Genomic DNA, 15,646 nt, shown 5'->3' with positions numbered 1-15,646 from the left:
AACAAAATGTGTTTTTGAGAAGAAAATTATTCATTTGGCCAGTTGTGTTTTGTAGGTGTGAGTCTGTGAGTTTAGAGAAAGTATCTGAAGTATGGGTAAGAGCTTGTTAGCGATGAAAAAAACTGTAATGTGTATAGCGTTATGTCAGACACGTTTTCAGGTCCAGCACAAAGGTCTGACCCTTTGACCCTGGAAAATACCCTTCTCACTAGATGATAAACACCCATACCTCTGCCCCCTGCAGCGAGTGTCCTTTTGCTGAGCCGCAACACTGAAGAGGGCCTGCCTGGTCAACTCAAACACCTCTGGCCACTGCACCCGAGACTTGTGGAAGTAGTCCAAGCATGGCCCACTCCTCACCTCTGGCCTGCAGGACAAGGGGCACCGAGCACATTCGAGTCCAGAGCTTGTGTACGAACATGAGGGCCAAAGGGGTGGTCAAATTTGGTGGACTGATGGACTGCCGTCTGATACGTCCACAGGACCAGGGGCAGATGCAGATGGCGGCCTCGCTGCAGGCAGCTGGTCATGATAAAAATCTGATTGGGCAGAGAAGAGCCAACACTCTCCACCAGTCTGTCGATATGAGGGCGCACCAGCGTCTCGTTTTAGCCTTGAAATTATGAATCTGGTCACTGTGCAGCTTCTTGGAACATTGAATCGGGAGAACATTCCGTTGATCAGGTGTTTGGTGGTGGTGACAGGCTGGTCAGGCTCTGTCCACATGGTGATCTAGTACATGGCCACAAGGAATATATATTTGTGCAAACAGGCATGTTTGTGTGTGTGTGTGTGTGTGTGTGTTTGCGCCTGTATATGTGTGTATGTGTGTGTGTATGCTGTATATGTGTGTATGTCTGTGTGTGTGGTCTGCGTGTGAGTGTGTGTGTGTGTGTGTGTGTGTCTGCGTGTGTAGTGTGTATGCGTGTGTATGTGTGTGTGTGTATGTGTATGTGTGAGCTCCTTCCTGGACATTACTCAGACAGCGATTACGCTGCACACTGTAGACTAGGGCAGTGATCTCACCCTTCACACCATGGCGTGCCCACGCACCATCCTGCCTCCCCAGGAGAGAGACTTGCACCCCCCCCCACACACACACACACCCAGTCATACTCCCTGTAGCATAGAGAGAGTGGGCAGGTCAACACACACACACACAAATATTCCCACATGAGACTCTGCCAGGGGGTCAGCCAAACCACCTGTGCCGTGGTATAATGGCAACACTTCCACTTGTTGTCTGATGCTCGTGCTTCGGCTCGTTCTCTTTCTCTCGTGCTTCCTCACTTTCGCTCTCTTTTTCCCTGTTTCTCTCTTTCTTTCTTCTTCTTTCACTTTCACTCTGTATCCTTTCTCTCTGTTTCAGTATTTCTCTCCTTCATTCGTTGTTTCACTGATCATGTTTGCAGGGACTCTCATTCCCACCAAGGAAGGATCAAAAGCTGCATGCACACACTGCTGATGCACAGACCCATGGTTAAGTTGTCCTATCACAAGGCCTTCATTCTCTTTATATTCCCCCTGTCCTGCAAATGATGATTACAGTTTTTTTCAGTCGCTAACAAGCGTTTGTCCAACCAGTTGTCACATTTTCAAAACTCTAAATACAATTAGCACAGCATCGGTCTTTTGTGGCCATACCATTCACACATTTCATGTCGTTTTCACACGATATGCAGTCAGTGAACACATTTCCACAATGCTTACATTTTCTTGACAGACAAGCTATACCTCCCAACAAAATTATGGATTGTTTTTGCAGTATTTACGAATGTTAACACACAACATCCCACAATAGTAAAAGGGTCAATGACGTGATGCTCATTTTTTTGTGTACATATGGGTTACATACATTTAAAATTGTTAAAATTTGAAAATAATTTGACAAATTATTTTCAAATATCATTTTCATCAAACCCTAATCTTAAAGTTTTGGATTTATTTAATTTTGAAAGAGTATTAACTGAATTTGGGTAAAATTGTCAACACGGTGTAACCACAAAAACATGAACCAAATAATTACACTTGCTGAAAAAAATGTGAAATTATCTCCAAAATCCCTTCTAAAATAATCTGGCATGATCTTGCACAAGAACTTTTCTATATGTAATACAAATAATGAAACCCCATTGTTCTGAATGTTTGAATTAATATGGTGAATCGTGTCTGTCACATCAACCACTTAAAATGTCAAGTGGTGTAACCACCATTTAAGGAGCAATTTTGTATGTATTATGTCAGAGAATCATGTGACAGGAAATTATGTCATAGAGAAGGACCCTTCAAGACCCCAACTGCTATGAGTCAAGGTTAGCAACTCTCTTAAAGTAACATAATAGTGTTTTTAGACCATGGCCAGGCAAGCTTAGGTTACATGTCAAATGGTATGACCTTTTAAAAATGTTGATAAATCATAATAATCATAAAATATTCAATTTAATGTAAAAACTGTGTTTGAATATTCACATAAAGGAGAAGTGTGTACATAGTTGTCCATAATAATGCCTGCAAATTTTGCTTTTAAATAGAAATGTCAAATGGTGTAACCGGTTACACCATTTGACTCTTTTCTGTTTGAGACCAGTTTGATCAGATTCAGGGCCAAGAGTATGTAATTTTAGGTGCCAATTATATTACTTTTATAAATTAAATAGTGACTAACTGTTTAGCATGAACAATAGCTTTAAAAGGGTTTAATTAGATTGCAATGTAAGCGATTTTTGAAATGTCAAAGCTTTTCATTTTTAATTTAAACTTACATAATTATTTTTTTAATATTTTATTATGATGTGCATGTATGTAAACAGTATGTTCAAATTATAAATAAATAATAGAAATACATTTATTATATATAAAATGTACCTCTTGTCCCCCAATGGATGCCACTTACAAGCAAGAAAAACTTCTCGCCACAGAGTGCATGTGAATACAGATCCTGCTGTTGGTTGGTTGTCATTAGCCTCGTGAGACCATCCTGATCTCGCGAGCTTCAGGGTTTCACTCGCAGATCAGTCTGGATACTTTCCGTTAAAGAAAATTTGGAGCAGTTCACCAAACGAACGTCCAATCAGCGTTGGCTTTGAGGCGGGTTGAGGTGTGACGCAACGAACAACATGACGGCATCCACAGAGATGAGCTATCGCGCAAGTTTTATTCAAATTAGAAAGTATTCCTGGGTAAACTGTGAAGCTATGAGTCTCAGCCATGCAGCTGGGAGGAATGAACGACACAGACATCCTCCACGGCTGATTCCAGTTCATAATGGAGGAATATACTATCTTCAGAAGTGTAGGGCCTACCGTGAAAACTTGATGGGAATTGTCGTTGATTAGGTTCATAAATGGTAATTAAAAACATCTTAACGTTTGTCACGTTACCTAACTTAATTGTAAACGGCATTAGAAGAATACTTTGTTCATCTAATTGGTTGATTTGGCCCGTCGATAACCAACAAAGGTGGTGATAGACAGATGGTTTATCCAATCAGCTAACCAGTATGTCCGCCCCTTCCCAAAAGTTCTTCAATGAAAAGTTCCCAGATGGATATGCGGAGCAAATCCATCTGGCGGAGTCAGGTTAGGTTGTCATAGGGTGTTCGTTTTTTTGTTACACAGGAGGTGCTGCTGGGTCTGGTGGACCCATTGCATTTTAGGCCTTTTAATTCAACATAATCAAACTTTTTTTTTTTAAATACTCACTAGATGGTTACTTCATCCCAATTGCAAGTAATATAAACAACACATATGTTAAATGTGTTGCCTTTACCTTTGTTAAATCACAATTATGAATAGAAGTGTCACTCGTTTTTGTTTATTTTTGTATCAAAATGTAACAAAATAAGGAAATGCATCATAAAACAGGCATAACTGAAAAATAATCTACAATTGAACAAATGAAGCAAGTTTTATTTATTTGAATTTCATTAGAAATTGAACATACTCAATAACATCTGTCTGAACAACACATTGAAGCCATTGAACACTGCAATTTTATACCAGACTATACCACACATGAGGGGCAGAGTTTCACTGTGTGTGTATTGCATATGTATTTTCTGATAGGGGATGGCATGAGAAGGTAAAAAGAAGATGTTTTGTGTGTGACTGCCAAGCGTGTAGGTCCTGGTAGCATCCGAATCACATTGGCAGCCATGCAGGGGGGTTCATTTCTTGAGCAGAAAGACCATTCAATTCTGCCATTTTTTGACATCCATATGCCATTTGCAAGCTGCTGACAGTCTAGTCCAATGTCTGGCTGCTCAATGGCTGGTTCTATGGCTGGCTGCTCAACGGCTGGTCCTGCAGCTTGGCTGGTCCTGGGGCTGGCTGCTGGCGGGCTGGCCCTGAGGTTCGCTTGCGTTTCGGAGCTGGCTGACAGGCTGGTCCTATGGCTGGCTGCTCACGGTCTGGCCCTGAGGTTCGCTTGGGTTTTGAAGCTGACTGACGAGCTGGACCTGTGGCTTGCTGCTTATTGGCCGGTCCTGGGGCTGGCTGCTGGTCCTGAGGTTTGCTTGCGTTTCAGAGTAGGCTGACGGGCTAGTCCTACGGCTAGCTTCTCACAGATTGGTCCTGGGGCTGGCTGCTTGCAGGCTGGTCCTGGCTGCTCACAGGATGGTCCTGGGGCTGGCTGCTTGCGGGCTGGTCCTGGCTGCTCACAGGATGATCCTGGGGCTGGCTGCTTGCGGGCTGGTCCTGGCTGCTCACAGGATGGTCCTGGGGCTAGCTGCTCACGGGATGGTCCTGGGGCTGGCTGCTTGCGGGCGTAACATCATTTTAAACCAATGAGAATGACATCTGTCATTCCCTTTAACGGCGCAACGGGTAATAAAACCCATATAGAAATAAGTATAATAAAACATATTCTCATAGGATATTACAAAATAAACTAATCATTTCATGAGAGCAATTGCATGAACTCTAGGAGGTGTGAAATATTAGATATTTGTCATTTTTGTGGTTACACCATTTGACAATTTAACAGGCTGTTAGTTCTATCTTTTGTTAAAAAATAGCATACATGTCATATTAAATAATATGAATACAGCAGAAATACAAAGTATACACTTTAGCAAACCACAGGCATGTTTTGTTTTAAAGGTTTAAACATGTTTTTAATTTTCTCATCTTACCAACCCTTATCTGTCACTAACCCAAAAACAATATTCCAATATGCCAGGGAGAAGAGCAGGCCCAAGGAGAGGGCAAGGTAGAGGTGTAAAAATGTGACCTGGCATTCCATTTGGCTGCAAGAACTGCTGTCAGTGATGAAGTTTGTGCCACTATCATTGACCATGTAATCAATGCGATGTTGATGAAAACTTGTGGCCTAACCCTGAAGATTGCAGAGATTAGATACAGTAATTTTGTGCTTTTTTAGCTCCCCCCTTTTTATCTGGGCTTTTTGCTGTTGTTTTTTGTTCAGAATGCTTGTGTGTTTCATGGATATTTTTGTTCACTGTAAGCATTGCAATACTGTAAAACGTTTTCTGTTCTATCATACTGTAAACAGTATTTCTAACAGTATTTGTACCTCCTGGAATGCTTTTGTGTGTGAACATAACATGTGGACATACAGTTCCCAACCAAGAAATTTAGTGTAAAAATTGCATGCAAATACCTGTAAAACTGAAACATAAAAGTCTATGCAGTTTTTGTAATGTCAACAATAGCCAGTATTTTGAAACCTGGTGTACTTTGATTGACTGCATGTACCTTGTGAAGTGAAAAAAAGTGTTATTCTTTGACAGAATAATTTCATTTTGAGTCAGATTTCCAGTGTTTTGGTAAAGTTATGAGAAAGATGGGCTCTACAATTAGGTGTTAATTAATATTACTACGCTAGGTCGAAGTACTCCCAAGTGCTATTGCGCCACACATTGTAGTTCTCCTGTTTATTCGCTTGGAAAATCGTCACGTTTCATGTTGTGTGACCTTACACATTTTTATCAACTACTCATGCAACTATTTAAGTAGGGAAAACATGGATGTGTTTGATTACTGCTATCTTCCTCCCACTATGGCTATGTCTGAGCCCGCTAGCAAAGCAACATGCTAACACATTCGCGCCGAGTGCCAGAGCGCTTGAGTGCACGTACCAACACGGGAGAGGTATGACTCAACTCGTGAAAGTTAAGGTAAGAACATATATTACTACTGACATTGGGTGATGTGTTCCTTTAAGACCAAACTGTTCTCAGATGCTTTCTGCTAACTGCACTGAGTTACAAGTTCTGAATCTGCCGTGATAATTATTCTACCTTGTCTTTTATTACTTTTTTACTACTTTTGCCTTTGTTTTTGTTTTTTTGCTTACTAATTATTCTTTATTTTTAAATGATTTTTACCTTGTGTTTTATGTTTTCTTTTTATTATGATCTTTACCTTTTGAACTATTCTTTGACTATATTGCCCTTCTATGCTTTTATTTGTTATAATTGTTTGGTTTTGTTTATGTAAAGCACATTGAATGACCTCTGTGTATGAAATGCACTATATAAATAAACTTGACTTGACGACTGCTCATCTCAAAGACCCCCTGTTCAGCTTAGACAGTTATGCTGTACCTTTGTGTTTTCACAAAGGGGCTGAATTACTCATAATTTACACCAAATACGAGCTTGATTTCTTTGTGGGGGGATGAGGTCCTGTTTTCAAAACATTACACCTTTCAATAATATTACACTAGCCTCACTTAGAAACCATGCTACTGAATGTGACCTAAAGACATAAAGCTAAGGTCAGCTTGAGAACACTTTAATTTACTAAATGTAATGCTGAACCCACCCATGTCCTTGTCTATTGATTATTTATTCATTTATCTTCTGATAAATTGATCTTCACATAGGTTTTGACCTGAGGGGAAAGGCCCCCCCCCCTTTCCCCCCAGGTCAAAACCTATGTGATTCAATCTCTGAATCTTACAGACAGAAGATTGGGGCATCTAAATGACATTAACATAGTTGCATCTATTGTTCATAAGTACATTGGAAATAGCATTACATTAAACAAAGAAGATCAATTACTGCCCTAATGAAACAACTTGTAAAAGATGAGCTGAAGTTGCCTCGACTTAGTTGCCTTTAAGTCGTACTGTGTCAGCACATTTTTGAAGACAGCTGGCCAGCCACTCCACAGCTGTTGCACAGCATGCGAGAAGACCTGGGGTGCAATCATCTAGCCCTGACGCTCCAGAAAAAGGCCAAGGTAAAGCTAGATGGTAAAAACTCTTAGAAGCCGATGAACCCACTTCTTCTGTGGTACAGTGTAAAGATTAATTAATTTACTGTATCTGATTCAGCAGGTGGACAGGTGTTGTCATAGTAACTGTTTAGACTTGTGTTGTGATATCTATTTATTTGGGGAAACTGTGAATAAGGGGCTGGGGATGAACTTCAGAAACAGTATATTGTATTATATTGTTTTGTATTATTTTAAGTTAAGTATTATATTGTTTTGTATTTGTATGTCGTTTTGGACAAAAGCGTCTGCCAAATCCCATAACCATATCTTTCTTACTTGTTCTCTGTTCAGACGAGTAAAGATAACCCATGGGTTAAACAAGTCATGGTTTGTTTTAAGAAAATCTGTCTGGTACTCGATTACAGTTTTTCTCAGTCACTTTGGTGCTTTTTTCAGATCAGAATGAAAATTCTCATAACTATTAGTTCAACCTCCACAACATTTAGTCATTTGTGCACATCATAGTAGCAATTTCTCCTTCCTCTGAACAAATTGCAAATGCTTTTGGACATGTATCAGTTGTTTTCATACAATTCTCTGCTGTTTTTTAACATTATCATGTGCTTATGTCATGTCAGTCAAAATGAACTATACTTATGGATGCTGAATAGTCGTTCCCAATAAAACTAATAGTCTTCATTTCATTGCTTGAGTCATTACATACAAAATTGTTGAACTAGTTATCAAATTCTGTCACAATGCTGTGGAATTGCAAAGAGCATACAGTAAAAATGTACGTATTCAGTGTCTTGTACTCACTTACTCCCCTAACTACAGCAATGTGTAACTTTACTGTAGTTTTCAAATGGCTATACAAGTACTGTATAGTGCTGTGCATGTTCAGGTAGTGTCACCGAGTTCTGACCTTTTTTTTGCATTGGAAAACACTGAGAGAACTGTCATAATGAAAACATGACAAAGCCATTTGACTATCTTGTTCATAAACGATGGTGTCAAGACTTCTCATTTTGATGACACTGACAGTTTCATTGACATAAATACTTGCTTTTGAGGAATGGACTATCCATTTTGAGCAAGTGACGTGCTTTTGCAGGTCATCCACTAGGTTTTGCAGTTTGCACTAATTGTTTTGAGAAATGCACTAACTGCTGTGCAAATGTTAATAGTGATGTGAGAAAAGCACCAAAGCGACTGAGAAAAACTGTAAAACATGTGCTTTGTCATCTATTCCAGATTACAGATTCTGACAAAAAGAGTCAAGGAATAGGAAGAGGCAACAATTGAAGGGAAGCCTTCTATCAAACCTTGCCAATTAAGAGACTACCCTATTTTCTCAGCACAAAAGCAGTGTTCAGTTGGTCATTTAACAATACTGAGGAACATTAACTTGATTCTGTGGTGCTAATCTATCTCATCTCATTTCAGTTCAATCATGTCAATTTCAACCAAACTCAGTTAAGCAGGCCCTCCTCTCGTATTGTTTGTGCATTGGAGCAGTTAATGCTCAGTGCTTGTCGATATGAAGCTCAGCAATGCTTTTTTTTGTTCATCTTCTTATTCATCCCTTACCCTCAACATTTACTTTTTCTCTTTCTATTTACCCTGTTCAAAATGGTAAAGATTGTTTTTAAACAATCATCAGTCTGGAAGGTCTTGATAAAAATGTGGTTTATAATCATGTATGCCTGATAATTTTTGAAAGACACCCTATGTGATGTACTGTATGCTTAGGAAGGAAGAAATAGAAAGCGAGGACATTAAAAAAGAAAGATCTCTGAAAATTAAAATATTTCGAAGCTAAGCTAAGTTCTCAGCACAAAAGCATTGTTAAATTGCTAATTTCACAATTCTGTAACTCGAGGGACATTAACTCAGGAAAATTAACTAATTTATTACAGTTCATCTTAGTCAAACCATGTTCATTTCAAATGAACTTGGGTAAGTATGCCTTCTTTGAGCCTGCAGTTGTGTGTGCTTAAGAACAGCTGATGCTAGACTCTGTGCTTGTCCAGGTGAGGCGTGACAGTGTGTTTTGTCCCTCTGTTAATCTGGTGTGTGCTGTAAGCCTGGCTCCGGTCCTGTCACAAGCCCTTTCATATCCACATGCTGCTCCAGAGGAATGGATTAGAGGCAAGCATGCTCATCAACACACAACAAAACTTTCGCCCTGACTGCTTATATAAGACTTGTCACAAGCAGGCATATCCAAACGCAGTCCTAACTAGGACAGGGCTGTCTGATTGTACTAAGATTGCTGTACCCAGCAGCACATTCCTGTGCCTAATGGATAAGTTGTGGTTTTGTGATTGTCAAGTCAATATTGTGTTTACATCATCAAAAATACTCAAAGCAACATAACCCCCCCCCCCCCTCCCTGTTGACCCAGTGAAAAACATCACACAAAACAGTTTTTTATATATAAAATTCAAAACTTGTATTGTGCAGACAATAAATAGTGCTTACAAAGGTAAGACATGTAGTCCATTTGTTTTTCATAAGAGATTGACATTTACACAGCTGATATGAAATTCACTTGATTTTTTTTCTCTGCTGTCCTCAGTGAGAGCCCACAAACGACTGGGGTGTGACTGACTACAGTACCAGTGACTGGTGTGGGAAAAGTTCATCGGGTCACATGCAAAAATCCCCTCAGCCCCCACAAAAAAAGCTACCACCCGCTTCCGCAAACCCCACCCTCTTCCCTCTTGACCCCACTTCTCAACCACCCCACCCCCCCAACCCCCAAACTAACCCCACTCCCATCTTGGCATTGAAAGGCAAGCTTCCAAAAAGAAAACAACAGAAAAGAAGTAAAGGAGAAGGGGAGAGCAGTTGAGAGTCCTGTTAAAAATAGTCTCGTTTCAAGCAGTGGGTAGCCCAGCCCCTCTGCGGACCGGGAGAGAGGGCTGCAGGTACCTCGGACGGAGGCCCTCTCCTCGCTCTTGGCACCAGCTCCAGAGACATAGCCTCTAAGAATCACCGACTGTGCCCTCTTCCAGGAAGTAATAAAAAAAAAATAATGAAAACAAAAAAGGAAAATACAACTTCCCAGAATTCCTGGTGGCCCACAAGGCCATTGCTCTAGAAGAAGCCTTGCGAGGTCTTCTCCCGACGTAATCAGGGTTAACCAGCTTCCACATTTCTTCACAGAAGAAAACCTCGCTATGGCCGATGAAACCTGTAGGGCCAGACAGAAGCACAAAGGGAAAAAATTAGAAGAATGTTGGAATGCTGCAATGCTGCTCGTATCAGCCACACCTGTCCTCATTAATCACCTTTATTATTAGCCGGTCAGTGCTCCCCAGTGCTGGTGAAATGAGGTCTGACTGCAAACTCATTCAGATAGGGAGCATCATCTTGCTACCAATGGCTATATATATATATATATATATATATATAAAAATAGACTTCAACGTAAGCAAATGCGTAGGCTAGACTGGAGTGGACATTTGTTATGTTTGTCAGCCTCTGCTAATGTGAGTACATTCCAAGCAACTTGCCCATCCCTGGAGAGGCTGACACGGCTATATTTGGAGCACACCCTTTGTCTTTTCCAACACAACCCACCAGGGATAAAAAAAAAAGCTTATAACAGGATGTACAAGGATTTCTGAAGAAACACTAAAACCCTGGCAAATCCTGCTAAAGGTGACACCGTTATGTCTGTGTTATGTTAAATGCGAGGAATTATCAGCCAGATTGGAGTGGAGTGTGGAGTGGATGTGAAGTCTAATCTGACGTGTGATACGCACATCAGATCAGTACTGTCCTCGCTAGGCATGAACACACCCTCAAGCATAAACACAAATAAAGAGAATATTCACACTCACACACACTTAATAAACATACAGATACAGACACACACACACACTCACACACACTTAATAAACATACAGATACAGACACACACACACAAACACTCTCACAGGCACAAACACTGTGATGCTGACCTTGTGAGGTGTCTGCTGGACGCGTGCACCTCCATCTCGTTACTCTTGAACTCGTTCAGCTCTTTGCGTATTGCTGCCTGTGGGGGAGCAGACAAGAGGATGATTACATGATGCCTCCAGGTGTGACCCAGAAACAGACAGCGGTGGTGGCTGGGTGATGGGATCATTTGCATGGAAAAGAGGAGGGCGTCCCATCATAACTTCCAAGCAACTGACTAACTGCAGTGTGTCAAGGATTGTTCACTACATCACTGGAATGACATGCCATCTAACCCTGAACCTCCGAGCAAGTGACACAATAATGACATAGTCGGGGATTGAGGGACAATTCAGAGGTTGAGTGAAGGGACAGATTACTATCCAAAATCTATTTTTCCTCGATTCTACATTAGTGGAGAAAAAAGGTCAAATCATAACCTAATTCATAATCACAGCATTTTGGTAAAAAATAAAATGAGTAAATATCCAAACAGACAACTACCTACAATCATAAGATGTTATTACAAAAGATATTATCAAACACAAAAGGTGATGATACTTGGGACAACTTTTTGAGTGATGTTGCTGAGCAACCACATAACTAGTTCCATGTGTTTGGGCTGGATGATCATGATAAGTTTGCATACTGATGATTTAAGAACTCCAATATAAAATATCCAATACAATTGTGAATGTGCCCAAACAATACTCAGCAACATTGCCTTGCAAGACTGCTCAAAACGTTGCCTCGTTGCATCATCAGCTAAACCATAACATCCACTGCTGAGTTCAGACTGCAATGCACAGACAAGGTCAGCAGGTGGAGCTCTGTAGTGAGCTGGATTGTACCTTGTCAGATGCAGACAGTCTGGTCCAGGGTTTGTCTGCCCGCCTGTCATAGTCCTGAGCTTTGGCCACCTCCACGTAGTCGCTGAAGCGGATAAGGATCTTTCTTTCTCGCAGCTCGTCGACTGTGGGCCTCTGGTTCAACTGCGCAGAGAAAAGCAAGAGAGAGAGAGAGAGAGAGAGAGAGAGAGAGAGAGAGACGCTCAGGAAAGGATCTGTTGACACCATTACAGATAACAACATGTTTGTAGCAACCATGTTTCTGTTTAGCACTGTGTTGTAAAAAGGTACCAGAGTGCTTCAGTTAAAGTTCAGAGGAGAGAGCACACAGGAGAAGCAAGGGTGAAATGTCCTGGCTAAAGAACATCCCAGGCACCCCAGAGCCTGGATTAATGAAAGGAGCTCTCTCCCCTCTGATCTCTGACCTCTGTCCACTTTATATCAATGAAGGCTACCTCATGCTGCACAATCTACCATGTGCCAGTTTGCTACTCTAAAAGACAGCTGTGCTGGTGTGCGTGTGTGTGTGTGTGTGTGTGTGTGTGTGTGTGTCTGTGTTCATGTCAGATAGTGTGCGTCTGTGCTTGTGCGTGTGCGTGTGTGTGTGTGTTTGTATATGTATGTCTGAGCATGAGTGTTTAAGGGTGTGTGTTTAGGGGTATGTGTTTAAGTCCATCTGTCTGGGCATGTGTGCACTCCACACAAGTTTGTGTGTACATACCATGATTTGTTAAACAAGTTCATTTACACACTGTGTGTGTAAGCATATGTTTGTGCATATGTTACACTGGTAGTGTGTGTGTGTGTGTGTGTATTTGGGGGCAGGGGTAATGCATGTGCGTGCATGACATGTCTTTGTGAGTGTGTGCATGTGTGTCTGTGTCTCTGTGTGTGTCTGTTAAAGTCCTGCCTCTGCCTCGTGTGTGTGTGTGAGTGTGTGTGTGTGTGTGTGTGTGTCTGTCTGTCTGGATGCCCATGGATTTATCTAGCCAGAGATTAAGCGCTGATGGGATTCTTGAGGCAGCGGTGACCTGCTGACGCACCTTTCGGTTGAGCCTCTGTTTGATTTCCCGCCTCTCCTCCTGCTCCGTTTGGTCATTCCTCTCTGTCAACACACACGAGACATCATAGGTCAGCAAAATACGCACACTCAAAAAAACCAGTCCAGCCATGCCTGTCAATCAACACAAAAATTACACCCAAGAGAGTTTCAGGGACACTTGTTCATGGTCAGTTCGGACCATCACGTGCGTCATGACACATCACACACAAATGAAGAGTGCGGCCGGCCTGGTCCAGTGGTGGCCTCGGTGGGATTAATAGAGGGCACTTAGGCTTAATGTCGTCTGACACTGGACAAGCACGAGGCCTTTGACATCTGCATTGGACAGCTGTCCTGCTTTGGAAACTAGGATGGGAGGTGGGGTGGTGGTGGCTGTCTGGGTTTTATGATAACCCTCCTAAAGAGATTTGGGGGAGAGAGAGCTAAGAGAGCTGAGGATGAAGTTGAGATCGCCAGATTTTTATTTTCTTTGAATGGGACAGAATCATTCCAATTCTTGCTCTCGCTCTTTTTCCCCCTGTAGTTTGTAAGAGCTGGATTATCTAAATCCACACTGTGCTATCCTGAACTTGAGAAAGTACAAATGGCACGTCTCTCGCTCTCTCTCTCTCTCTCTCTCTCTCTCTCTCTCTCACACACACACATACACACACACACAGACACACACACACACACACACACACAAATAAACAGTGAAGAGCACACACACACACACATTATAGCTGATCTGAATAGGACCATGTTAGGCATCCCTGAGTGACAGCTGGCTGAGAACAGCAGGTCATGCTCTGGATCAAATCCTAAACAATGACAGTCTTGGGGGGGGGGGGGGGGGGGGTGGTCCAGGTCAGGGCTGCATCTGGGATACTTTCTCTCTCTATCTGTGCTTACTCAAGTCTTGTAAACCCGCTCTCAGGTCTAGGGGAACTGAGATTGGTGGTGGTGTGACAGATGCACATGCACAAAGAATGCCAAAGAGAGAGGTGACTGCCAAGGATCTGGACACAGGTGGCATGACCTGACATAGAGCAATGAATGGAGGAATCAATCCAGTAAGTAAACAACAACTGAAGCACATGGTTGTTTTAAGCAACAGGACACTACAGAGGCTGAAATGAGCAAATATCTGATTTATGTGTCCTAGTAATACCTACTTTTTAGTTATGTTTATGTCTGACTTAGATAACGTCCAGAGATGTCTGAATTTACAAATTGCAATATACAGGTCAAATTCATCTTGGCTTTTTCTCTTAAGTTATATTTAGTTGATTTGCTTGTTCAACAAATATGTTATTCTTCTCACACAACATAATATTTGGCCCACCATTCCCTGCAATAAAAATATGAAACATACAAAGAAAATCTAAAAAATAAATAAAAAAGACTCAGTATGGAAAAGGAATTAGGACATGACATACTTTCTTTAATATATATATAGGCCTACATTAAAAATAAACAAGTACGTGAATAAATAAACGCATCCTTCTTCTTACACCAATTACATGTTACACAGATAAAAAAGCCCATGAGACGCAGGCAGTGCATGTGCCTTCAGATCAAAGAATCTGACGGTGAAGGAATCCCCGTCTGACAAAGCACGGAACGTGTGGAGTTGTACAAAGATACTCACGTTTGAGGATATTCCGGCTCTCCAACTCCTCGACAGCCGGTCTCTGGCTTAGTCTCCTACGGAAGAAGACCAGAATCACGTTCTGGACCATCTTTTCATTCAGTTTCTCACCCAAAGTCTCTCAAAGTCTCTGATTAGCAGACTGATTGCCTGCACATAAATGAGCAACGCGCCAATGTGGATGTGCATATCCTAAAAGTGTCCCATCTCGGATCTATACACCGCCTGCAATGCCTGACTCGTAAAAACCTCCACATCAGGCAAAGAATTAGGTCTGTATTTTCTCCCAAAACAGATTGTAGATCATATGGTTTCAAAATCTTCTTATTTTGTTGGGATGGTTATCCACGCTCCACATACATCGGGTCTTTTCGGTATTCAGCTAAATAAATGCTTCCAAATAGTCTAAATATAAATGTACTAAATAGTCGTTGAAATCAAACGTAGAACAGTGAGCCCGTAAATATTGCGCCGAGACACAGGTAACTGGGAAGCGACTCTCACGCATGAGTAGTCTTCTCGATAGTCTGCCTCGCAACTGAGCTGCGCTGTTGAGAGTGGCGTGGTACTACGAAGCCAGCCTCCTTATTCTCTCCGCTGCATAATTTGTGAGGGGGGCGTTCCGCGAGAAATTCTCACGCACACTCGGTAGGACCCGGTAGAAATGCTGCTGTAGGGATTTCAGGCTTCCCCATCCCGACCAAACCATGCTTTGCTTTTTGTGTTGCTATGCCATGCTGGCGACCAATTAAATACCGTTTGGAATTTATCAACAAAGCAGTGCCCACAGGCAACACAATTAGCCAATAATCAAATAAAGCAACAGACGAAGTGTTCCTGTAGGAAATGGCAACCAGGTAACTTAAGACCTGATCAAACATTTTTAAAACGACACATCTCTACATTTCATGGATAAAAGGCGTCTGTAGTAGGCTAGGCAACAAAATTGGTATGGACATATTCTGTGTGTTTTTCA

The 15,646-nt window shown here is 41.6% G+C and overlaps 1 protein-coding gene across 1 annotated transcript in view; it reads right to left on the bottom strand.

Moving 5' to 3' along the window:
* Nucleotides 1–9,948: 9,948 nt before the first annotated feature.
* phactr3b (phosphatase and actin regulator 3b) overlaps nt 9,949–15,646 on the bottom strand; it is a 51,574-nt gene continuing 45,876 nt past the window's right edge. Inside the window, exons 9-13 of the mRNA XM_076267790.1 lie at nt 14,671–14,726; nt 13,021–13,082; nt 11,981–12,121; nt 11,153–11,229; nt 9,949–10,380 (exon numbers count right to left, since the gene is read on the bottom strand). Of these exons, the coding sequence (XP_076123905.1) occupies nt 10,365–10,380; nt 11,153–11,229; nt 11,981–12,121; nt 13,021–13,082; nt 14,671–14,726 (352 nt within the window). The 3' untranslated portion in view covers nt 9,949–10,364. The remainder of the gene's footprint in view (nt 10,381–11,152; nt 11,230–11,980; nt 12,122–13,020; nt 13,083–14,670; nt 14,727–15,646) is intronic.

This window comes from Alosa pseudoharengus, unplaced genomic scaffold (genome assembly GCF_046254945.1).
Source record: "Alosa pseudoharengus isolate Yale_2024_CS ecotype anadromous, Long Island Sound unplaced genomic scaffold, YU_APseudo_1.1 YU_APseudo_1.1_scf_5, whole genome shotgun sequence".
In the NCBI taxonomy this organism is placed as follows: Eukaryota; Metazoa; Chordata; class Actinopteri; order Clupeiformes; family Clupeidae; genus Alosa; species Alosa pseudoharengus.
The sequence above is the reverse complement of the archived record's forward strand: the minus strand, read 5'-3'. Positions and strand labels throughout refer to the sequence as shown.